This window comes from Balearica regulorum, chromosome 3 (genome assembly GCF_011004875.1).
Source record: "Balearica regulorum gibbericeps isolate bBalReg1 chromosome 3, bBalReg1.pri, whole genome shotgun sequence".
Classification (NCBI taxonomy): domain Eukaryota; kingdom Metazoa; phylum Chordata; class Aves; order Gruiformes; family Gruidae; genus Balearica; species Balearica regulorum.
The window spans coordinates 55,650,897-55,677,611 of NC_046186.1; the positions used below are offsets into that span (position 1 = coordinate 55,650,897).

The 26,715-nt window shown below is 41.3% G+C and overlaps 1 protein-coding gene across 1 annotated transcript in view; it reads right to left on the reverse strand.

Annotated features, from left to right (window-relative positions):
* CEP85L (centrosomal protein 85L) overlaps positions 1 to 25,073 on the reverse strand; it is a 155,565-nt gene extending 130,492 nt beyond the window's left edge. The window contains exon 1 of the mRNA XM_075747973.1: positions 25,036 to 25,073. Within this exon, the coding sequence (XP_075604088.1) occupies positions 25,036 to 25,048 (13 nt within the window). The 5' untranslated portion in view covers positions 25,049 to 25,073. The remainder of the gene's footprint in view (positions 1 to 25,035) is intronic.
* Positions 25,074 to 26,715: the final 1,642 nt, after the last annotated feature.

Sequence of the window (26,715 nt, forward strand, 5' to 3'; positions counted from 1 at the left end):
TAAAACAGATAGCAACACATAGGCATTAAGAAAGTGCAGGACTCCTATCTGCAAACTACTCCAGCAAATGCTCTGTGAAGTCAGTTCATTCATGCAAGTCCTTGCTCAAAGACAGCAGTGAGCTTACATTACGTGAGCCTTTCACGATGTTGGCCCTGCTGGAACGCATCCCTAGCAGTCACCATGATGAGATCTTTACTTAGCACATTATGGTTAGAAGATAGAACAGAAAAATTAGAAAGAAATGAAAAGGAAGCAGGCAGCTGTAATAAAGTAGCTTTAAATACATGTAAATATTATTTGCCTTTTGCTTTTATGTTTGAAGATAATTGTTGCAAGGATAAGCTCACAAAATTTGCATTAAAAACACAAGAAAACCACGTATTTTGCATTGTATTAAGGGTAGAACTAAGAACTAATTTTAGAAATTATAAATTGAATCACATATTCCAAAAAACACGCTTGCTGCATTTATGTTACTGCTCTCAGATGTTACCGATGTGCAAGAACTCATAAGTTTAAAGCATAAAAATGTGACCTCTGAAAGTTGACTCTAACAGATCTTGAAAGTTATCTGAAAGATCTAAACCCCTAGAAGTATGTAACAAACTCTAAAAGCAGAACATAATCAAACAACACTATCTACTCAGTGCTATATATCCTTGAGCTTATATATTTCAATCTAAGTAAACCAGTCTCCCTTGCACAGAGATAAGAAAATTGAGCCGTGTAAAACAAAAACTACCAACCATTTTACTTGAGTCTATATTCAGCATTTGCTGTGTCGTGCTTTAATTGCTGAAACTGCCTCTACAGAAGCATTAAAAAATCACTAGAAAAAATGGGGGTTTTTTCATCAAGTCATCATGAGGCACATTGAATGTTCAGAACAAAGCTTCACCTTGCAACATTTCCACATCAGTTCTGAAGCACAAAAAAGTTCTGAAATTCAGATGAATTATGAACATTTTGTTTCCCTCAGATAACCCTCTTGAAGCTCACCGTGACAAACAAAACATGACCTATTGCAAATTCAGATTTGGATGAACACAGATGAAAAGAAAATGTTGGCAGTTTAGTTACTTCTTTAAAAAAAGCAGGTAAGTTAGTAAATACAGTAGCTTCCATTGGGCTAGCAAGTCAATTTGTGAGCCAAGTTGGATCAAACAGATCCAGCTATCTAGTATGAAAGCCTGTGAATTGTGTTTCCTTGCCTAACAAAGTCCCTGATTTTCCCTGGTGGTTTTTTTTAGCATAATCTTTCATATGATTTTCAAATATAAATTTACAGGAAGTATATATAGGTACTCAGACTAAACCATATGGTAAAAGACTAGTTTGCTAAAGACTCATTCATTTAAAATACAAGCGAGCACTCACTGAAATGGACTTTCTTGCAGAGTCCTGATCAACCATATCTACAGCTGCGAGGATTTCCCACAGAAGTCCTTTTTGCTATCCCAAGTAATGAGTGCAGTACAGGGTTTTACTGTCTTTGGACCTCAACCACTTCAAACATTTCCACAGCACACAGTGCAGGGTGCATATGGCAGGTCCTCCCTGCCTGATGGTATTTCCACACGGAGAAGAACAATACGGACGTACAAGCTCCCTGATGCACTGTGGTCGGATTTACCAAAAAAAGGGCAGATACAAGAGTTTTTAGTTCGGTGCAGAAGAGGGCAAGGGCTCGGAGTCCCTGCGGCTCCCGTCTGCAGAGAAGTGCTGCTTGACGCTCCTGCAGTGTCCCCACAGTTTCGAAAGAACTTGGGGTCAGGTTTTCCCAAACCCTCATCCTCCCATATGGTGAGCTCTTTGCAAAATCCGCCTCAGAGAGTGGGACCGTTTGGCAAAGAACAAAAAGCCAGATTTCTGAATGTGCTCTTCCCCCACCCACCTTCATCAGCTCTATTTTTAAGTACAAAACTAGCTCCATATAATTTGCTGAGATTTGACAGTTGGTCATGTTGTTACAAATTTAACAGAAGAGCGGCAGACTTGGCTGGGCTTATTTCTCAGCACAGGAAAGAGAAAGACCTGCTCCTGTAAATGTGTCACAGTGTCGGCAAGTAGTATTTGCTGGATGAGAAACAAGCGCAATGCAGGTCTGCCCCCGTTCAGTACACACGACGTAAATCCTTTCATCGTATTTCAGCTTTGATGAAGGCACGGCCAACAGCTTCAGTCCTGTTCAACTACTGCAAATAAGTAGGCGGTGCATTTAGTGGGTTGCTCGTATCTGCAGAGGCAACTGGTAAATGCATCATAAGGGTTATTTATGATAATACACGTTTGTGTATATACAAGTGTGTGTTGAGGCTTTCAAAGAGATGGTGTAAAATATCTGTCCCTCCAGGCCTTCATGGTATGTAGCCCCTCCTCAAAAATCTCACGCCTATTCTGCCTTGCACTTTCAGACATCACTTCTGAACTGGTGGGAGCGAGCACTGTTGTGGCCGTTTCAAAGATGATGAAAACTGGGCGCACAACAACCCACTGTGGAGTTGGGAAGGGAATTCAGGGCTCTCCCGTTATGAAGGTTTCCCTGTTGGTCTACAGTAAATGTACTTATTATCTGTAGAATTGTTTATTAATGGCATAGTAAGCTGAGTTTTTGTTAAAAATTGATTTTGTTGTAACAGTGATGTCATTATTACTAACCACTTTCAAGTCATTTAAATTAAATTAAATAACTTTAAAAATAAACAGGGAGAATCCAAGCAGTCCAATTACTTCTATGCTGTGCATAGCTATTAGGAAAAGTGAGAAAGAATGGATAACATCTAAAATAAATGTACTTTTTAGAAAATTACTGTTTTCATAATACTTTTAAATACTATTTTCTGAACACTTTAATACTACATAGCTGGCTAATAGAGAAAGAACAGTTGTACTAGAAAAGAGGTTTTTAATAAAGACAGCTTTAATTCTTCAAACAGCACAGGTTTTTCTGGTAGGCAGAGTATCAGCTTGCCTGGTGAAAACTGTCTTCCCTCAGAAAGAAGAGACGGGTATAGGATGTACCCAAGAAAAGACAATTCCTCTTGGCTGACCTAAGCAGAAGTATTGACTTATGTCTTTGAAAGGAGTTCTTTATTACAGCAGGGCAAGTTGTTCAGTAGCTATACAGATGGATTATTTTCTGTTGTGGGTTGTTTGGTTGTTTTTTGGGTTTTTTGTTTTGTTTTTTTTTTTTTTTTCCCCAAAAGAAAGGAAAGGAAGTTAAAATTAGCAGTGAGCTCATAACAGATTTTGGATCCTTAGCAGATGGTAATGAAGAAAGTCACGGGCAATATAGTAAAGATGGTGATTTTCCACATCTGCAGAATAGGAATGATAAGAATTAAAAAGACAATTCTGAAATAACATTAACTTCCAGACCACAATTAAAACATAGGTAGCTTTTCAGAAATAACAAACAGGGTCCTGGTAGGAGGCCCTGAAAGAAAGAGGGAAAGAAAGTGAGAAAGCGAGAGAGAGAAAGAGAGAGAGAGAGAAAGGAGAAAAGGGGAAAAGGGGAAAAGGGGAAAAGGGGGAAAGGGAAAGGGAAAGGGAAAGGGAAAGGGAAAGGGAAAGGGAAAGGGAAAGGGAAAGGGAAAGGGAAAGGGAAAGGGAAAGGGAAAGGGAAGGAAGGACAGAAAGAAAGGGCAAGAAGAAAGCTCTGATAACATGCAGTTTTGGAGACAGAATTTCTTCATCTTGGAGAGGGGGAGAGGGAAGTTTGGAGAGTAGCATTATACCGATTCCTCTTTGGAATAATTTATAAAATTGGATATGCAGATAAATCACATACACATCATTGCAAGCAGAACCGGCCTGGAGACCACACTAATGAGCAAACTGTAGAGCCTCCAGAAGGCTCAGCTGTTCCCGTCCTTCAAATCACATCCTTGCTCAATGCTCTGCAGTTTGCTTACAAGCTGAGGTCTTTCTTATCACAGTAAACACACAAAGAGAAATTCAAACGAAGCAGCCGACCCTGCTCACTGGCTATATATAGGGTTTTTTTAAGAGAGGGAAAACATTCCCAGCTAGTCTGAAAGCAAAAGGATATTGCTTAAATGCAATTACTTTCCTCCTCCAATTTGCATTTTCTTTACCTTTCCTTGTATACGAATCATTGTTAAATGAGAGAAAGGTACAAGAGAAAGCCACAGGAAAAAATGTATTAGACATATTCCATTCTGGGCATTAATATAATCAATCAAGCAGCTACTTTAGTTACCTTGTTCATGATGTGTCCTTGTTTCCGTCAGGAAGCCACTTCCAGAGGTTGGCAATTCCACTTACAGAGTCCCCCTCCATAATGAAAAGAGTGTTCAAGCACAGTTATGCTTTCACAAGTGGCAAGCTAGTACCACATGTTAATATTTTCCTTCTCAAGATCTAGTGAAGTGAAAATCATGCCTTGGCTCTCTGCGTGGCATAACTGATCACAGCAACAATCTCCACTAAAATGATTCTCAGTAAAAGGGTAGGAGGGAGCTGCTTTAGCAGAACTGGGTGAAGCTTTTCACTTAGCTACTACCCAAGCAAGATCCAAGAAGAAAGGATCAGGGACTTTGGCTCAACACCTTCCTCAGCTAGTAGGGATTTGAATTTTTGGAGACTGAACACAAGATTCTGAATAAAGCCTGATACCTCCTAATGCTGCACCAACTGTATCTAGAAAAGTTCAGACATTGGTGTTGGGGGGTTGTTCAGGTCACTGTAACATCTGTAAGACAACCACTGTTAATCTGAGAGCAGAATCTAAATTTTTCTTTCTAAAATAAATCTAAATAAATCTTTCTCACAATTTCTCATAGTACTTTGGATTTAGAATCACTTTGTAACAAGCTAAAATTATCTTGAAGAGGAAGAATCATTAACATTTGCCCCATTGTCTTTTTTTTTTTTTTCAGTAACTGAATGTCAATCCAGTAATAAAAGACTATTTTTTCCCTACCTATTCTACTTGGTGGTGGTACTACACAGCTTGCTATCCCCATCTTTCTAGTATATTCACCAAGAGAAGAGAACTCATATTTCTGTGCTCCAGATGAAGGACTGTACGGAACAAAGTTTTCCATGGCAGTCCAGTCAAAATGACATGCCCCCATTTCTTAATGTAACGATGCAACACTGAAAGTACTGAACAGCAGTAAAATGAACACTTAATAGCATTTTTGGTTTAAATAGATTTAAAACAAAGGTCCTAAAGTGTTTTACAAGAATAAACTACACCAATGAGCAACCATCTCATTGGAATTTTATGGTGTCCATCACAAAGATTTTCCAGCTACAGATTATTTTTAGTTCAAGTTTCAACTAGGTAAACTAAGGCATATAGGCTGAGACTATAGTCAATTAGTTTAAATTCTGTTTTCTTTTTTTCACAATTTAAGACATGATGTATGAATCCAGCGAAGGTATGATGGTTTATTCACATCATCCTTTAGACAGAGTCCCACCTGTTTATTCAGTGCAGGGCTGGCTTACTTTAGTAAACTAGTGCATATTAGCAAACTGAAAAGGAATGCAGCAACCCATCTCCTATAAACACCACTTGGCTATTTAAGCCTACACTGCACTAGAAATAGACTTATATCTCACAAACACCACCAAATGTCAGAGTATATCATTTATTCATTGCACGCTATATTATTTTCAAATCAGATTTTATGTGTCCCTTACTATATAAAGCTGGAGAAATATTCTCATACACATGAAACATTTCTGCACTGAGGAATTATACCATTTTAAAATCAATTTACAGACTATGCAGTGAAGGTCAAACTACAAGGCAGAAGATTCAGATTTTGATTTGGGTCTTGATCCTGGTTCAGTGATTGACCTCGAACACATTCCCTAGTGTTTGTTTTTAACAAATGCTCTGAGACTTCGTTGGCTCTGCTTTCCTTTGTCCCATACCATCTTCTGTTGCTGTCCCTCACATCTCCTGGTTGCTTAAACGCAGCCTCTGGAATACTGCCTGCTCCAAGCTGGATAAAGACAAACAGCCCCAGTATCTCCTAACGTTCACTCAATCCCTGTTCACCCAGGTGGAGACTACATGTGGTCAGGTCTGCAAACCTTCCTTCAAATGTTGCCTTCTTTTGGCCAAGTAAAGACCGTAATCAGTTTTAGTGCCTAGACATGTAAAGATGGTTCAAGTAAACGAAAGTAACATTTGATGCAGGCAGACAATGAAGCCTTAGGATACAACCCTGTCCAACCAATCTATTTCGAATTGCCAGTATGAGACATGTTTTGGACTCTACAGTTTTGCACAGAGAGGATGTGCTCTGATCTTTTATGCCTCCTCCTCTAGTTAAGCTAGGTTTTCACACCGACAGCAGAGCTATTGTGTGCATGACATTTACTGCTGGAAATGGATGCTGTGTCTTGGCAATGAATGGAAAAATCTGAGCACTAGCAATGAAAAGATATCTTCACAGTGTTCCTTCATCTCTTGTTAGTCATTCAACGTAGAGGAATTCAGCACAGAGGAAACACACTGGGTGAATGTCAGTGTTCCCAGCTCTGGCTGAAGAAAAACCCTGCTAAAAAACAGAGTATGGGCACTGAGCGCAACAGGGTCCAGATTTTCAGTGCATACCAATAAAAACCTTCCTGACAGCAAGTATCAAGCTGGGGTTCATTTGGGAAACATATAGTTTTCCATATAGGACAGTAAGTTGGGAAGTTTGTTTTCAGGTTGTTTGGAAAAAAATAATTGCTCTGAGGGATTTGTATTTAGTTTTGTAGCCTGCAGAAAGAAGACACAGTGTACAGGCTAGAAAGCAGAGTGTCATCCGGATCAGAAGTTCCCCAGCTTTTTATAACTTCACTTGAGAATGGTGTCCATGGCTTATGTCTGACTGGATCCCAAGGAGCCAACAGAGGCTCTTTGTGCAGGCACAGCTCTAAGGAGTTGCATTCACTTACTATTTCACCAGATTTTATATCACTTACTGACTTCACTAGAAAATGTTTTTTTGTCTGTCTTGATCAGTGTTCTCTGTAGAGAGGCAGCAAACCCTTTCCCAGCTGCAGCACCATGCAACCTTTTAAAAAGTGATTCACAAACCACTTTGCATGCCAAATGCTCTGTGTGTGCCCGGCCACTGTTCACGCAGCCTGGCACCGTGAGGGGACCGGAGCCGACCCAAACTCTGCCTGCCGCAGACTCCCTCACGATCTCACAAGTGCCTACGGGTCCACAGCTCTTCTCCTTGCAGTGAGTGGCTTTGTAGGTAACATCTGAGGACGTACAGGACATGAATAAGCCACAGAACACAAATCATTTAAAATTAACCTGGATTACTCACAAAAGCATGTAATACACTGGATTTCTAATCTAGAATTCGTACCTCTTTCAAGCCAGAGGCCAAATAAAAAGAGCTTGGCCAAGGCACAAGACGGTTGCTGCAATTTCCCTGCCCTTAGCTATGCAGTGAGGATGACACTCTTCTGACTGATGTGTTGTGTAATGATCTTTTGCATGTCATTCTTCATGCAATTAGATTGAAAGCTGCTGCCTAACAGACATGTTGAGCATTTATGACCTGTATTTTCTCATTTTCTTCATATTGAAAAAAAGATAATATAACCAGCCAGTTAAGGTGACTCTCAAAGTTTTGCTCTTTTTGCAGTACCATCCACTATAAATGTTACTTACAGCAATAGTATTTAACTTTATCCTTGCTGACAATGTAGATTAAAAAAGAATTCACATTTTAGCTGTTTGCAGATTCTAAAAGAAATGTTATTTGGCTATAGAAAAATGATCTGACAACGTATCTAAAAGCTGTTTCCTGCAAGGTTTCAAGAAATCAGGGAGGGAGGACTTCAGTGATTTTTTTTTCAGCTCTTAAAGAAGACGGAACTTAAGCAAAAGCTATCAAGGATTTGACTTCCAGAAATTGTTACTGTATTTCTTTTAGGAAAGAAGAAAAGCTTCTCTCTTTCTTTTATGTTATTGTAACAGTTTATCATTACATATGAGCTTTTTGTCAGACAAATTTTTTCCGGTAAATCACGATGAGGTATGGCTTTGGCTCTTAAATGAAATATAATTGGTTAATATTTACATTTTTTCATCACATTTTTTACTAAATAGATTCTAGCAGTCACTGAAGAATGTGTTTACTACACAATGTAATTTTGAAACGTGCACAAAACCACTACTGCACACAAATGTTTCTGTGGGAGAGTTAAAGCTGTAGTAATGTGGCATCCAAGCAACAGCATGTGAGGCACTTGGCAAGTTTTAGTATTGGACAAGCAAGAAAATGTGGTTATCTGGAAGTAATTTAGGATAGATAAAACTGAATATTTACACAAGCCCAAATCTAATCAAGGTGCTTGCTTCATGAAGCATGTTTACATTGGCACTAGAATACTAAAAACCACAAAGGATGCACATCAACATAAAACCAGATAAATGCATTTACAAATCAGATTCCAGGTCACTGAACAAAAGATGTTGCCATTGACACATAGTCACTGGTCTAGAGAGAGATGTATATAACCTTAGTCTGATTTCCAGCAGGCAGATGGCATTATTTTGCAAAACCCATTTTATCACAAGCCCTTACATCAGCATTTCTGTGTCCGTGAGGTTACAACTACTCAATAGGTAACAGATTCCAGATGGTTTTTTACCCCTAGAACTCTCCAAAAGGACACACAGGAATATTAATGGGAAGCCAGCACTGCTGCTTTTTTGGATGGTGCACTTCTATTCACTTCACTATCTGTCAAGCGCAGCATGAATAGGCAACTGCAGTGCAGCTCCCCAGGACACTACACAGAGGGAGAGAGAACCATCAGAGAAAATTACATCAGCTGATCTACAGAGCATAAACGATAGAGCCAGCAGGGCCCAGTTTACCTTCCTTTGTACTGTCATTATGCCATTTGATGGAAAACAGCTGCTCTGGTCATGTTCTTCACACTACACCCTGCCATGCCACCAGAACATGCGGACAAGAGCCGAGTGTCTGATGATCTTAGGATTTATTACGTTTTCAGTAAATTTCATATACTATGTAGATTTACATTCTTGCAATTAAAACAAAGAATCAACACCAACAAATCTCTCTCTCAGACAGTTACATGAAATGTAAACTGATTTCCGCAGGCTACATCAGCATTGCCAGTACAGTATTAAGCCCAGTAAAATAAGATTTTTTAAAACACATCCGCCCATTTCACAGTCTGAATACATCTCTAATGACATTCCATCTCCAGTTACTCAGAAACTTGTTGTCAAATATAAAGTCTCCTGGCTTGCGTTACCAGAGGAATTACCGCATACATCCCAAATCAATAAATCATTAGGTAATTCGTAATGATGAGTTATCAAGTAACTGATAGAAAGCATTGCATGCATAGGACTAGACTAAGCTTAGAGAAGAGAAGTATGAATGTCCCACCTCCCATTCCTACACTGGTACTATTACTGCTCTTATTAGTGCCTAGCATCGGTGGGATAAGACTTTTTTTTTTTCCTGGGAGGAATAAATCAAGATCAGTTCAGATGCGGACTTGTTCTCAGCTGATCCCTGGGTCTCCAAACAGGTAACCTGTGCTCTGAGCTGCCCAGTGTCCCAGGAAGCCTGGCTCCATGGGCGCTTGCCTGGCAAAGTCCCCAGCCCTGAAGCTTCCCCACGGCTGCCTCCCTGGGCTCACTTCTCAGGGGGCAGTTGCCCACTGTCCTGCCTGGGGACCCCCCAGAGCTGGGATGGCCTGGCAGCACGTCAGGTCAGCAGGCAGCAAGCCAGATCACGTGTGAAGTCACCTCTGAGCCAGGCTGCCTCCCCACTTGCTTCTTTGCTGAACTTGCAAGCAAAATGGACATCTTGCTGCGAAAAGCCTCGATTCCAGTGCATCAAGCGGTCTTCTGCTGGAGAGTCCTGCCAGAAAGCACACAAGCACTGCTCCTGCCACCTGGCAGAGAGCCACTGCCAGGCAGCAAGGTGTCCAGGCAAAATAAAGGTACGAGCTTTACCCTCAGCGCAGCAGGCTTTTTGACAGGAGCCATACTCCCCCTGGGCCAGGAAATGCCCAGGAGCACTGTCCTTTCCTCCTGAGACAGTGCGGCTGCACCTTGTCTTCCCAACCAAACGCAGTCTGGCTCAAAAAGTGATTATCACAGTACATTTTCCGAGGAGGAAGGGCATTTTTTTATTTATAGAGAGATAGCAAACCAAACAAACAGAAAAGATTTTATACACACATGTTTTTGATTGTTTTTCTAGAGCACTCACAAAAGCTGTTGTATTTGGCAATGAATTTAAAAGTTACTTGTGTAGTTCAACTCTCTACTCCCTTAAATAATACTCTTAAACTAATTAGCTGTATCGTTTTATCTATCTGCTCCATGATGCTTCTGCAGGAAAAATGACCACAGGTATGTGCACCTCCCGTATTTGCACACTGTAAAAATCGTCATTAGAAAAGAAACAGGAAAACCCACCCTTTTGAATTTTGCACAGCCTAAGGCATCCCCAAAAATAAAAGCACTGAACAAACCCTTCCTCTCATTTTATCTTTTACTTCCAGGGCCAGGTTCAGAGCACTTTTTGTACACAAATCAGTGAAAAGAGCCCCAGCTGCAGAAGGTGCACTGGCTCCAGCAGCAGACAGTAGCTGCAATCTGCTCAATACTGGTAAGTTTCTATAGGTCCCATCAAGAAAAAACACACAGGAATCCTAGGAGAGATGCATTGTTTTAGATGGGCTATGTCTACCTTCTACCAGTACCTTTCTGGTGTTCTTTCCCCTTCTCTCTATTTTACATCATTCTTCTTAGTACTGAAATGACTTCAGGCTTAGGATCTAAATCCAGGGAATTCTGTGAAAGTTTTGACCCAGACCTGCACATAAACCTTGTGAATCCAAATGTGATTTCTATTCTATTACTTCTGGGCTTTTATTTTTTTTCTCTGTTCAAGTCTCATCTTTTACTGTATTTTTCATAAGCAATTAAACAGAAGTGCAGGATTTGTTTTATAGGTTCAAATAAAATTTCACTCTCAGCTGCTTCAGAAAACAGACAAACCACTTGTGCCGAAAGTCCTCTCCTCCTGCTGCCTCTGCTTCCCCAGCATCGCTGATGGCACATTTATATCCTGAAGCAAAGGGCCCTACTGATTCCTCTGCGTGATCTGAGATGGTGAAAGTGCTCTTTGCTATCTAAGTGCCAAAAAACAAACCAAACAAACTCAAGGATCTAAACTAGCCCAAAAGAATCTTAACAAACCAGCCTCCTCTGGAGAGCTGCTCCTTCTCCAAAGGATTTATGGCTTTGCCTACAGATCACAAAAATTTATAATGGATCAGGAAGATAAACACAACTATAAAGACAGGAAGGCTGTACTTTTAAATCCTATTTTAAAATATCCTACATACAAACCTAGTCACTGTAATCCCTACATAAAGTATTCACTAGTTTTACAGACTACTGCAGAAACACTAGAAAACATTTTGTATATTAAACGTTAAACTTTTTACTTTTTGTCCTATAGATATTATTTTACGGTTTTGCATACTGAGTCTTTTCTTTAAAATTATTCTGTGCAAGTTGCAGACAAATGTATAATATCCACACAATGGAAATAAAGCACAGTTAAAATAACACAGCCATATTCTGCACACACTCTACTGCAAATCCCAAGTAACTGTGCTGATCTCACTGGATTTAAACTGGCTTTATAATGAAATACAGAAATTGTCCTGTACTTCCACTGATTAAGCTTCAAAGTCATTTACTTACGACCTTTTCTGAGCACAAAGACATTTTAGACAGTGTAACATAAGTGTCGTGCTAACTACAATATGTGACTTCAGCTAAAACCAATGATGGCAAGAATTACAGTTTCTCCTTCTTCAAACTTCTTTAATATCGCTTGAATCAAAAAAAGAGATTTCCTTTTTTGAAAGCTCTACAATATTATCTTGTTTTCGGATCCTGTTCTCTAGCTCAAAGAATCACAAAAGGTACATCTAGAAGAAACTTACTGGATCTCATAATTAATCCTCCTGCAAAATATAATGATTTGTCTTTATTTAACATTGTTTTCTCCAGCATCCTCTCAAATGTCCCAAACAATACAGCTTCTAGCACTTCTCAGGAAACTAGTCTCCATTCTTGCCCTGATCTCAGGCAGAGCGAGGATGCTCACCTTGGGACTGTGAAATAACAGCCCAGTCCAGAGTAGTATCTGACACGTTTAGAAAACAGTAGGAATGGAAGAAAAAAACCCCAAACCCTAAACCAAGACCAGGCCCTTGACAGGTACCTGAGACAATACTACCAAACACCTCAGGAATTTTATCGCTTTGCACTACCCCAAATGTTTTCCCTCTGGAAAGCACTCCCCATAGCCTCTGGCATGGAGCAACGCATCCCTCTCACAGCTTCACTTGGTGACGTTAGGGCCCAACACAACACTCCTAACACAAAAGACAGCTCCTCAAACCTGGCTTATTTTTGGCACCAGGCCTGCACAGCTCATTCACGACTGGGAGCAGTTCTGATGCGGAGGTTTGCAGTATCAAATTGCACTGGTGTGACATGTTCAAATAGAAGTTGCATAGCACAAAGTTTGCAGCATGGATGTAAAGAGCGGAGACAATAAAGATCATGATTTCATATGTGAAAATAAACACTGTACATTCTGATTGTCTTGTTCTCTTTCTGGTCAGTTATCGGTAGCAATTTTCCAATCTGCATGGAACATAGTGTGAACTTAGGAAGTCCTTTTGACTACATGGAAAAGGAATTACTACCTGTGTTACACTTCCATTCATTCTACTGATCAAGTTTGACTCACTACAGTAACAACAACAGAGCTCTTTCATCAAAAGGTAATTCCTTTTGATTAAATACAGCATTAACTCTATTTAATAAGTGTACAAATCCAGGTATTTTTGCAGGACAGCTATACTTTTCCATCTTAAAAAAAAGAATTATGTTTTATGGCACTGACTCACAATCTGCTGCACCTGTGTAGTTGTTTACTGTATTAATCCTTATTTTATTTTCACATATTGACAATTTAAAATTTGAAAATGTGAATTTCATATATTCACATTCACATTTTGCACATACTTTGGCTGGATATAAATGATGATAGAGTGGGATATCTGACCTTATTTACTTTAGCATCTACAAAACCACCGCTTCCTAATAAGGCGCTACTTTGGCTTCCTCCCCATAAAATTCTGCAGGACTTCGTACAATTGTATTAAAGCCTTACCATTACCCATACTGCATTTACAGAGTCAAAGAACATGCAACTATGTCCTCACCACAAAGGTAGGCTGACACTCACACGTTTGGCAGAAATTAAGCAAAGCCTGTTTTAAGTCTGCAAAGTTCAGTATTAGTTCATAAAAAGCCAGGAACTGACCTTAAAAACTCACGTGTCAGTATTTCTCTTCTTCTACTGAGTGAGACTAAGGCTGAGCTTGCTTTTAGCAAGCTGGCATGTAGCTCTGGGTAGGGACACCTCTATTTTTCATTTAGCAACGGCCAGGCAGAGTCTGTAACGCGCATTTCAGCCCCTTTTCCCCTGTGAGGAATATGGTCTGAACACCCTCGCGCCTGCCGGTGGGAGGACCCAGGGTGCGTGGGGCGTAGAGCAGGGTACTGGCAGGTGCCTGGGTTGAACCTCAACACGGAGCTGGCAGGTTCATCTCGGATCCTGCAGTTTAGATACCACCTCGATGTGTCTCTTCCATGCAGCTCAACCGAGGCCCTTCCCTAAAGATCCCTCCCGCCCTCGCTATCCTTTTTCTGCCCTAAAGGGCTGTGACTGGCAGGACACAGGTGAGGAACAAGGCACCTTATAAACGCTCTCTTGAGAAGATTAGGCTTCCTGTTAATCCACAGCTAGTCAAAACTGCTTTTGTGCAATGTATGTCACATTGTCAACTGGAATAAAACTGGAGTTGCAATACATTGCTTTACCATCTATTATATTTGAAAACATAGGCAAATAAAACCCGAAACTTACAAGGTCCTACAGATAGTACCTATCAGTGCTTTTCATTTGAAAACCGCATAAACTACGTCTCCCTTCTGTGAAGTTACGTGCTAAAGCCCACAGCAAACTGAGAAGACCATTGAAAAGGACTAGGACAAATAGAGATGCATTTTCAACAGTGATAAAAATTAGGAGGGGAAGCTAATAAGGCAAATCAGCATATGCATCGAGAGGGGAGACCATGGCGGATACACTGTTAGGGACAGTGGTAGCAGCAGGTCTTTTCTCCCCAGCAGTTGCCGCTACAGACAAGGAGAAATAGGACAGAGTGATAGATTAGGTAAGGTAACACTTCTTGAGTACTACAGCATCTTTATTTTTCTAGATAACTTTATGTTTTCAGCAAAAAGAAGAGTGTCATTTAGAATGCAGACGGTTTGTAGTGGCACAGAAAGAAATCCACTTGCAGCTTCACCAAGAGCCACTGTGTAAAAAGCCTCATCTTCATTTACACTGAGGTCATTCCCCAAAGCACACAATTATACGTGGCTCTAGAAATTATTCAGTTATTTGCTGTGAATATGAACATGTTGCCTTTGCCTTGAAATACATTTTTCCATAAATGTCGGAATATTTATGCATCAGCAGGACCATTATTCTGTGAAAAGATCCATTTCTCTGATTCTAAACAGACTGTTGTCCTGTCTATCGAGATGTTAGAGAGCTCGCATTATTTATAAGTAATGTTCTTTAAAGACTAGCTGATCCTTAAATAAAAAAGGAGATTTTTATGATTGTCAGGCTATAGAGAAAAAATGGCCTTTTCAAAAACAACTCTAAATGTGGCACTTGATTAATGATAGGGTGGTCAAGTGTCACCAGCCTCTGATAATAATATTGAAGCTCCTTCAGTCTTTTTCCACAAAAAAATAAAATCATGCCACTACAAGCCTATGTGCATTACATACTGTGTGGTTTTTGCCCCTTCACCTCAGAATTTGCTTTTACCGGTCTATTTAATTTGGTCTTGGCATTTACGCACAGCAGGAAACTATTAACCCATGGAACATCCCTCTTCACAGCTATGATCTCCTAATTAAACACAGAATTAATTATCTCTGCCTTAATAGTCTTGATTAATTACAACAAGTTAACCCTTATCTCCCTTCTATGTCCATTCCAGGGAACTTTTTGGGGTGCTTGCTTATCCCATTGCAAGCGCTCCCCCTGAACAATGCCTCCAAGCGATGGCTCTCCCGTAGCTTGTGGGAAGAGGGACTGGCTGTCTCCACAGCAGCATTCCAATAGCTCTGCAAGTCCTCCAAATACAGGAGCCTGGGCAGAACTGAAGACAGATGCCTCCCATCCCACAACCTGGCTTCACAGCTACTTCCCCTAGTCCCGGCCGTGTGAGCCTAAAGCTCCCTGACATACAAGAAACCAGCAGGGCTTAGGAAACATAAATGGCAGATTCCTCCAGCCAAAACACAACATATTGCTTGGGTACCAGTGGAAGAACTGTGCCTCACCTGTGACAGGTTGGAAGTAAAAAAAAAAGCTCATAACCATTCTTCTGCATGTGAGTTAAGAAATTAAAGACTGGAACTGGGCCTTTGTGTGTCTCCAACTAACAGCTTACAAATGAAGGGATTTCTTTACCTCACCTGACAGCATGCTTACAAGGACACGGCCAACTTACTCCATTTCAATTAGTTACTATTATTATTATTATTATTATACTTCTATTACAAAACCACTTAGAGTCTCCAGCTGCAGCTGACACCTGATCATATAGGAACTACAAGCACAAGCAAGTAAACATCTATGCAGAGAAGTGATGCTGCTTTAAGTGGGGTCTGTGACAGTGAGCGAGTAAGTTAGTCTGCAGTAGCTAGAGTGTGAATTTACAGTCCACAAGCTAGGCTTTTGCATGGTCACTGTGAAAGCAGAGTAAGCTACTGTAATATAAGTATATATATACTGTATATTGTATACATAGTATACGCTAATACTAAGGACAGCCATAAAGAATATAGTACAAAGTATCTAATGAAGTATATATTCACATCCTGGCTAAGTATCACTAGTTTCTTCCACCCATCAATGTACAAGCTAAATGAGAAACCGTGTGAGTTGCTGCAACCCATGTTTCCTTTTGCGCTTCAGCAAAATTAAAACCAGAAGCACTAATAGGTTAAAGTAGGATTAGGAGAGGAGGGAAATGTATTCCAGCAATCCGTATGAGGATCAGCGCTCAGGTATTCTTCAACCCAGCTTCTCAACCCTGCTGTCCTCTGCACCACAGCTCAGTGTCCTACCCCGTGGCTCTGGTGTCCAGCTCTGCTGCCTGGTTTGGTCACCCACTTTCCTACTTCTCCAGGGCTTACTGCAGCCCGGTGATGGCCCCAGCCCTGGACCAGCAGAGCAGCCTGTCTCCTGTGTGCCTCCTGGCTTTCTCCTGAACCACCCCACGATGATCGCAGTTAGACAAACAAAGGAATTTCCAGTTTAGCAAACTTAATTATCTTTGATTTAAAGCTTGTCAAATGCTTTTTCCTCCTGGTGTTAACTAATGGGAAATTCCAGGAAATCATCAGTTAAACCTGAGGAAAGTCTGAGTGGACATTTGGCTGGAGGCACAGGTAGAGTGGCCAGGCAGGATAGTCCTGGGAAACATTACCATGTTTGAGCATGCTGCTCAAAGTTTTTAGAACACTATTTTGTCCCAGATTTTAATTCAGGATATGCAATTTTTCCCTGTCTCCCCACACAACGGCCATGAGATCTCACTGGTTCCTGGCCCTGTGGGAGGAGGGTGAGATGGGCTGAGACACAAACCCCCATGCGGGTGTTACACATCACTTGGCCTCCAGCCCAGGACATGCACCCCCTCCTGATGCCAGTGCCAGGCCACAGGGCCCAACGCAGTTAAGTGTGGCCCTCATGACATCCATTCTGCTTCCCAGGCAGAAATTATTCCTTAAAATCAAGGAATAAAAGGAGAATAAAAGCCCTGAAAGTTTTACAGAGGAGAATCTTGCTGTCACCCCATGTCTGTATAACCTCAGTTTCTTGGCTGGGTCCTGTGGAGTAGTGCCAGCAGGAATACCAACACAAGGTTACTCATCCTCATCATCTCTAGCAATACCGCACACCAGAGATGTGTTTCTTTCATATGTGTAAAACAGATTTCCAAAACAAAGGATCTAAATACACACTACTATTCTTATTTGGATACTGTCCAGATGAACTAAACAAAAGCTTTTTAAATAACAAGATAATATGGTAAAATCATACTACGATGCTTTTAGAAATATCTATTCAAAACTGTCAGGAATAACTGCCAGAAATATTCACACACGTACCAGCAGTACTGTCATTTGGACACATATTTTATGGGGTTTTTTTGAGACTAACTCTTTGCTCGTATTTTTTCTGCTTGTTTTCTCTCATGAGCCTGACTGTTATTTCCCAGTGCCCTGCCCTCTCTGGTCAATCACATCCTCTTCTCAGCTTCCTCCTCACTCTACTTGTATGTCCTCTTCTGGGGTCATGCCTTCTCCTTCTGGCTCACCTTCTCACCATCTGCCTTGCTTGGGTGTTTGCTCAGAGGAGAAGCTTCCCCTTGCTATGGGACCTCCGTGCTGGTGATCCTCTCCACTCCTCTCTGCTCCCCTCCATGGTGCTGCCCCTCGGCTTTGCCCCCAGGAGCTTTGGGAAGCTGAATTAATGAGCGTGGATGGCATCATTTTGAAAAGTGTGAGGCAGTTTATGTAAAATAGAAAGATGAGCTTTTAAAGCACTGCAGCCAGCACAGGAGTGAACTTACCTCTCGGTCTGGAAGCAAAGCTCTTTTAGGAGAGCTTTTGTGCCCAACTGCTTATAATGCTCTGCTTTGTAAATTAAAGTAAACACAAAATTTATTATATGAAACTGACGCCCTCCTCATCACACAAGCTTTGAATTATGTGCTGAAAGCTCCGATTGCAACCACTTGAGTGACAGGACGGGACTGGCTACAAAGTCAGCTGGCGGCAGTACGAGGACTATTTTGGTTGCTGGAAGCAGCTAAGTCACGTTAGCGGAGGGGCTGTTCAAGCTTCTTGGCTTTGCTGCTCAGCAGAACTCACTCAGCAAGGCAGAGCTCTGCCCCTCGCCGGGCTCTTAGTGCAGATCCAGCTCGGAGGCTCCCAGGGCTCCTCCGCTGCATTGTGATCCCTGGAGGGGCTCCTGCAGCTCCCACAGCCATCCTGCCCACTGCCATGCATTTCCCTAGGAACCCACTGCAGCACCAAGGATAAAAAAAGATGTTATGAGAGAAAAGTGTGTTCTAATAATGCAATTGTTCACACCCACACCCAAAAAAGGGAAATATTTATAAACAATTCTGCTTTTATTTATATCGTTTCCATGGCTCTACTCTGTCAGACTCCCATCTGTGCTTTGCCAGAGACTGTCCTCCTTACGCCACAGTTACTCTCAGCCTGTAATTTTTCAGAGATTAAGGAAGTATAATTTTGTTCACAGACTGAACAAGCTGCAAGCATGCAGAAATGGCACTTATCGAAGATGACACATTTAGCTAATTTATTATAACATTATAACAGAGAGGTAAAAAATGCAGAAAAAATCAATGGTAACAGAAAATACTTACATCTATGCCATAACATCTTGAGGTAGTGCTGTCAAGTAGCTGGAACTAAGTTGTGGGTGATGAGGCTACTGCGTAGAAGAGGGTCAGAAAAGGTTAATCTGTTTCCCTGAATGTCCAGCATAAGGACGGGTTGTGTCCCACAAGAACCGGTCTGGTCTTGTGTGCAGGAGGCTTTTATTTCCTGCCCTTATTCTTGCACATGACATGCATTTTAGGTACAGGGTAGCATTTCTACCCACTCTTCAAACACCATTTCTACTGATTTGCACTGTGGTTACATAGGAAATGGTGACTACGGTGCAGGGTGTTTCCTGCAGATTAATGGCTGGATGGGAGCTAATGGTCCATAAGTAAGGTTGAGGATATTAACTCCAAACAGTCAATAAATCCTTAGGACATGCCCTGACCTCTGTTGGTTATTGCTATTAAAAATGGGAAAAAAAATCCCATGCATTTTTTCTGCATGACACAGCCACCGCTGGTATGTGTAGAATATATATTAGCAAATCTTTTGGCGTTCTCTCTGTACTGTAGTCATCATAATTTGCTGTTCTGAAGAAAAGATGTGTGCACGTGCTGGGAGGAGTGGGGGAAGGGAATCATTATTGCTTTGAAAGCCACAGTCAGAAATTAAGGCTCAGTTTTTCATTTTCTAAAATGTCTTTACTTCCCTATAGCATCAGTTTCTTAATTCTTGCTGTTGTTTAAAACTTCAGGCTCTGGTCCTCTGAGCTGTCTACTTTATTCCTTCCCCTGGGTAACTCCTTTTTATCTCAGCAGATTCACCAGAATATGACTGTATGGTGTTTGTGTGACATACGCCTGTGTGCAGAGGAGGAAATGAGAACAGAAATGCGTCATCAGCATTTGAAAAGGATGGTACAATGCTAATAACCCACAAGCAGCTCTGAATGTATATGGTAATGGACAAAGTGGGCAAAACTACACCTCTGCTAGAAGAGGACATTATAAAGGAGAAGAGCTTAAAAGGAAGGTAGCTATGTCTACTTACTTCTTAGCACTTCTACTGAGATCTTTGCTGTACAACCTTTTCTCCCCTGTGCATTTAATTGGAGTGTATATTCCTCCTGTCAATCTGCTTTATGGACATTTTATTGACATGCTTTTAAGAACCACTCAGAAAGGACTTTGGCTTATGTGAGGGCTAATAAGATTTCAATACCCTGTGTCCTTGTCCCTCACAAGAGATTGCTGCACAAACTATTCCAAGGAATTCTTTCAGAGGCGACACCATGCTGTTGCCCATAAATCCAAGGGCACCAGGTGGAAAAATTAAAACGATGAAGACACTAAGCAACACAAATTAATTAAACAAGGCAGAGGATTTTAACAAACACTATCCTGTCACACAACTCACCAGTATTTTAAAGATAATGCTATTGTATTTCCATCAGAGTCAGCAGTAGATGCAACGATCTTTGGATAAGATCCTGCCTCCTGGCGGACTGTTGAGAAGGAGATGGAGGCATGACCAATGCCTCATGTGACTCAGAGGATGATGAAGGCACTGTGTAGTCCAGCCTCAATTTAGGTAATGGTGATGCACATTGGAAAATATCTTCTCTTTAAAAGCTTTGGTAGCAACATTTCAGATTCAAGGCAAATGCTAGATCTATATTATTAGAGCAAATTTAGTTTCAGGGCCAGGGAGAGCTGTGAGATTTAACAGATCTGGTCCAGTCATTTATAGGTGGACCTAAATTGCAACACATGCCACTCTTTCTGTCCTTTTCACTAATCCTCTTCTCTGCTCTGTCACCACTATTCACAGCTGCTAAGTTCAAAGCTTGTTTCTTCACATGCTGTTTCATGGACTTAGTCCATACATTCCCATGGACTTGTAAACCACAGGTTGAAGATTATTAATCTCTCCCTCTGTAGAGACCTTGCATAAGACAAGACCACCTCTGCTGCGCAGTCCCTCATGGTTTCCTTAAACAATTGCTATCCTATGTGATCAAGCTCCCTTTGCACAGAAGATGATACACATCAGCCATGCCACTGCCTTGTTAATATCCATGTAATTCTTTTCCTCTCCATTGCAGAAGGCCACTGTTTTTGCTGTGCCTTGAACACACTGACCAGCAGTTCAAGCAATTCATCGGTCTGAGGAAGCTGTTGATTTTACTCATCAAACCTTTGCAAAAAAATCTTCTTGTTGTGGCCCTTTCTGCCATTATAACTCCATTAATGAGTTTCTCCAGGAAGGCTAGGAAAGCACCAGGAGATAACAGATATCCTATCTACTGCCAGTTATTGCTTTGAACCAGTTGCTTAGCCTGTACCAGTATGTCAGGACCACTGATCTCACCACACCTGGGGTGTTTTTGGGAGCCAACCTTGCTTACCTCCAGTGATTCCAGAGCAGTGTTTTGTGAACCCTCAAGTGCTTTATTAAGGCAGACCAAACAGCTCACAGCTATCAAGTCTTCTCAGTTCCAGGCACTGAGCAGGGGCCTGTTCCTCAGACACACTCCTCTGCACTGTGAATCTTTTAAGGAGAACTTGATTTCACTGATCAGCCATCTACGGTGACTTGTGCAGCTTAGCAGTTCATCTTTCTTAGGCACTACGTACAGAACTGACTTTCCTCATTCTTTATTTAAGAATCTTTTTCTTCTTTCTGCATATTATATAGCACATGTGACTTCCTGAACAGACGAGCTCCTGGATCATCTTGCTCAGAGCCATCCACTCTTTGGACCCTTTTTTTCCAGAGACTTCTGGCCAGTACTCTTAACTTTTCCAGTACAATGGAATCCTCGTCATTATCCTGCTTGTAAATGTCTGTATTTTTAATATTGTATTGTCTTTAGGATGCCTTTTCCTGAGATCATCAGATGTTCAGCGCTAACGATCTAGAGTCTGCCTGGTACTTCCTTTTTAATCCTTATTATTTTGAACACCTCTCTCAGCTTGAAAAACCTGAAGATAATTCTGCAATTTCAAAGTTCCTGGCAAATTGGTTTATTTCCACCTTAGCTGTTTGCTTGCATTTTCTGCAAAGTTTTTGAGTTTTTCCCGTTCATAATGCATATGCCTTCACAGTGTCCCACTGCCTCTGCCTTTTCACAGGCCAGGCAGGGTATCTTCTAACCTCAAGGGTACCTTAGCCACTCTCCTAGCATATTCAAGGTAGAACCTTTCAGGACTAATTTAATTGCCTGTAGATATCCCCCAGCACTTTGTTCTGGGCTAATGCCAAAAGCTAGTGGCTCACCATCTTCTCACAGTCCAGTTTTGTCATAGGTCTTTCTGGCATCTTCTATTAAGATCTTGATTTGCCTTCACTGCTCATGCTGCTATGAAGCAACAAGAGATTTGCTGGAAGCTTTGTCACTGAGATAAACATGGGACGTGATCTTTCAGGGAAGAATCACTCTTGATACTGTCAATACCAGGTGGAATATTTTAGGTCAATTTTCTATGTAGCTTGAGCATTATAATGCACATGTAGATGCTGTAGTAGAAGGTTTTGAAGAGAAACAAATCATTCACTTACTAGTTTTTGGCTCCTCATCTGCACTTACTCCTGCAAGTTATCAGTCCAGTCAGCACTCACTACAAACATTTCTCACAAACTGCTCTCTAGACCCTTGCCCTCATAACAGAGCCATTTGATCTCCTGAAGCATACAGACAATACGAATGAATTTCATATGGGTGAAGTACACAACAGACACAGAGTAGCTAGCCTCTGAGCAACTCTAGCACTTTTGGAAGGTCTCTCAAACCAGAATCTGTATGTGGCAGAGTTGTGGGGTTTAGGAAAACACTCTGCTTATCAACTCCAAGTTTCACTACCTCATAACAAAAACATAAAGAAAAAACCCCACAACTAAAACTTCAGGGAGAGATTATAAAATAAATAAAGATTTTTGCTCTGTATAATATTGCTCTGTGTAAACACTTTGCAGAAGCATCTAGTTCAGAATAGGCATGAGTTTTATGAAAAGTACAACAAAAAATCTAATCTTAACTTACATACCCTATGATAAAAAAACACGTTGTGAATTAGAGGAGCACTGGGCAGAGAGACAAGCACAGAATCATATGGCAAACCAAATGCATTATTTATTATTTAGTAAGGCTTCTGTAATACAATTCTGTACATTGACTTATTTATGAAGTGCAGTAAGGAAGAAAATGAATTAGTGCATGAATAAAATAATGTTTTATATTCAGCTAATATGCTAGCTAACAAACATGAGCTGAAAAGATGCCATAATGTTCTTAGCCACAACTTGGGAAACACTAACTCAAATATGTCAAAGGAAATGAAGGAAGGTGCATATAGTAACTGTGAAAGATGACACCCAGCTTCTGGTTTCTCAGGCCACCACTGAAGCTGTGTGTTACAGACAACAGGAATGAGAGCTCCTCTTTGCATGAAACTCATCCTCCTCCCGAGCATTCATGGCAAATCATTCACACCATTGCCAGGCTTGGCACTGACAGAGATTTGGGTAGGCACCACCAACACTCAGCTACAATAATCCTTTAAAATAAAATTTGCCACCGGACAGCAGGAAGGTGACTCAGAATGCAAGATCCTGTTCTCCACACTTGTCTGGCCGTGAGACCCTGCTGGCACTGTCAGCGGTGATGCTCATGAGCGCCAAGTCTAATGGTAGTTTCTCTGTCACAAAGCCTTTTGCAGGCTCACAGGAGGCAATGGAGAAAAGCTGAATAGTGGTATTGAAAAATACCCTCTCTCTTCTTTAAATCAGAGTCAGCGTGTCGGTACGGTATTCGTGACTCTCCCAGAGAGCAGCTCTCTGGCTTCCTGCTGTCTGGCATTGGATTTCCAAGTCTACAGCTGAAGGACCTAAGATTGCCTTGCACAGCTCACTGAAGTGCAATGTAATGCCCAAGGGCTCTACTTTTCTCTCTACTTCATCTCAGAAATGAAAATTAGTCCCTATTGCTAAGGCTGCCGTCGTAAGTCTCTGGATCTCGCGGTTCTTCACATAAACTACAGTGATCTTTTTGGGCCTCCGCATGTCACTTCAAATCCAGCTAATCATGTTTTAAGTTAGTGTAAGTGTAGAGGGGAGTATTCTAGTTTGCTCAGCCTTAAGCAGAAGCAATCTTTAAAGTGATGATGCAAAGAAACCTGGAGTGTCACTGATGAGCATACAGCTAAATAATTTATTTTCTCTAGTATTCATTTCACATACTAAACCATAATAATTTTGCTCTCATATTTTGCATTTGCAATGTTTTAAGTTCGTAGCTTTCTGTCCTTTTTTAAAAGGTGACAACAGAAGTTTTGCTTGAGTAAACTGGAACTTAAAAACTGATCAGAGATGTGATAAAGAAATTAAAACTTTTTGGGTGAGCAGAGAGAAGAGTGTCGCCGGTAGTTTATCAGGTTCAAAGAGTGGTGGTACATGGCATCAATGGTTTCCAAACAGACACAGAGGAAAACTTGGAGCGCGAAGAACGTGCTGAGGCTCTCTGCTGTTCTGTGGCCTGAAAGGAACAGCCTCTATGGCTTGCTCTGCATTGGCTTAGTTCCCGCATCACCAGCAAAACAACTGCCTAGCAACCCGGCTTTTCCCACAACATTTCCTCGCACACATTGTGTGCCCAGAAAAAAGTATAGCACCTAATATTCTCTCTGGGTAATCCCTCTGAGAGCTATATTCAGCCCTCTGTACACACTGGAGCTGTAACTAGCAAGGCAATTGCTGTCGTGACAGTCAGTGCAGGCAAAGTCAAACCAGTCCTATCTGTGCTGCAAGCTGTGCAGTAACGCTGTGCGCCCTGAACAGGTTATCTGTGCATCAGACAGACAGCGAACTTGCTGCTTCCCTCCACCATATTTCCCCTAACAAAGGCAGGAAGCCATGGCCGTCAGCAAAAAGGTACAGATATCCTTCCTATTGAAAACCCTGTTTTGTGAACAGCGAGGGAGCTCTCAAGCACACACTTCATAACCGTCGGGAGAGTCCATCCGAAAGCATAAATAATTCAGTACCTTAAAAAAAATGTGCTGGTTTGAACACGTGAAATTGCTTTTTCAGTTACTGCCTTTAAGGAACATTTACAGTCATTACAACATTTACTAATAGTTACATTTTCTTATCTGACATCCCAGCTGCAGGAGCATCTCACAAGTGAGTATTTAAGCTACTTTCCTCACAGTTTCAGCACCAGTAAAAGAAAGAGTTGCCTTGACTCTTTTGCAGCTGTTTCTGAGCAACATGCTGAGAGGACTGCAGAATACTCGAATTTGCCCATATGTTATCTGGAAGCACAAGCCTTCTCATCCCTCCAAACGATAGCACCATTTGAGAAGCACTGTAAATAAACTCTAACTGACATAATTAAGACAGCACTCTTAATCATACACACAGAAATTAAGGCAGCAACTTACTTGCCGTCTTCATAACTTCCTCAGGAACATTGTCTTTTCAAATGAGTGTAACAGGAAATTGTGGTAATTACGGGTAAGCTACGCGTCTGCAGCTCAAACCACCCGCTGCAAAGTGCAAAGGCAGTCAGCACAGGATTGGTAAGCAACAACTGACAGCCGCCTCCCCTTCTTCTTGTAGTTTGCATGTAAATCTTAAACAGACGCCATGTGGAGAGAAGTGACTTTAACAAAGATCCACATGAAATATGTCTGCGAAAAGACTTTATTACTCACTATAGCTCCATGCTCAAATAGCTATACTTACCTCTGTGAAGTGCTCTGAGACATACAGATGAAAAGCATCCCAGGTGTGCTATCATTTATTACTGATTTTATCTGGAGATGGGGTACCTCTCTTTATTAAAGGCAATACTGACCTTTTACTGCCTCCTGGTCATATAGGGACAAACTTGGAACTCTCTTGCCCCGTCTTTTGCTGCAGTGTGGTAGTGAGGGTACTGAGAAGAGATGTGCACACTCATGGGTTGAGTAGGTCCAAAGACAACTCCACGTGCCTTTGCATTCTTGGCTGAGCCAGAACTTAGTCCACAGTGAATCAGGACCCTCTTCTCCTTCTCCTACCTTCTTCTTACAACAGGGTTGCATAGTAGGGCAGACAGCTAGCTGAAACCATGCCAGCGTCCCACAGCCTTTAAGACAGGAACTACAATCTCTTTTTTGTTTCTGAATTAGCATCTGACAGATGCAGAAAGCTGCCGATAACATCCAGCTCACAGAAATATGCATGTAAGACTAGGAACACATGGAAAAGCTCTGATAATATCAGATACTGCAGGCAGTTTGGCATGTCTTTAATAACTGGATTGCCTCACCAAAGTTTATACTTTCAAATCTGCACTTTTGCCAAAGTCAGTGTAGCACCCACTGGGTGGTTAGATAAGGTAGAGACTAGCAGAGAGCAATGAAATATTCATGTAAGTAAGTGGATGAAACCCTCTTAACTAACTAAGTTGTAACTGCAAGAACAAATTCTGACTGCTCTGACACCTGAAAAATCTTGCAGGGATGGTGTGGCAGGAAAAGACAGCAGAATTACAGAAAAGAACAGTTGTACAAGGATTGCCGAAGGGCAGATATAGCCTACAGAATCTGTGTTTCTGGGCACGAGTCAAGAAACTTGCAGAATGCCTTTAGGATCTCAGTCTGATTCTGCAGGGTTAGTGATTAGGAAAAAGTATTAGTTTGTAAGCTGAGTCAGCTCCATGACACAGACTCCAGGAGGTCCTGCTTACGCAGCTACATGTCAGACTAAAAAATCACTGGAGATGCACATGTAAAAGGAAACATCTGTGCCAGCAACTAAAGCAAGTTAGCAATGCTCTCTTGCGTAATGCAAGTAAAACCATGTAGAGACTCCCTGAAGGAAAAATTTTACCTATCTTCAGTGAAATGCATCTGGTTTCTTTGCAGTTTTCCCATTAAACATACCCAGTCTTTCCTCACTGCCTCTGCACATTGTCTGAGCAGCAGTGTCTGGAAAAACATAGTTTGAACTTCTGTAGAATAACCCACCTGCACCAACACTCCTGCCATGTGAGTTATTTGATACCCTAGGTAACTTTGCCATTTTTTGAAGAACCTGCAAATGTAGACAAAAAGTAGCATCTTCCCCTTCCCTCA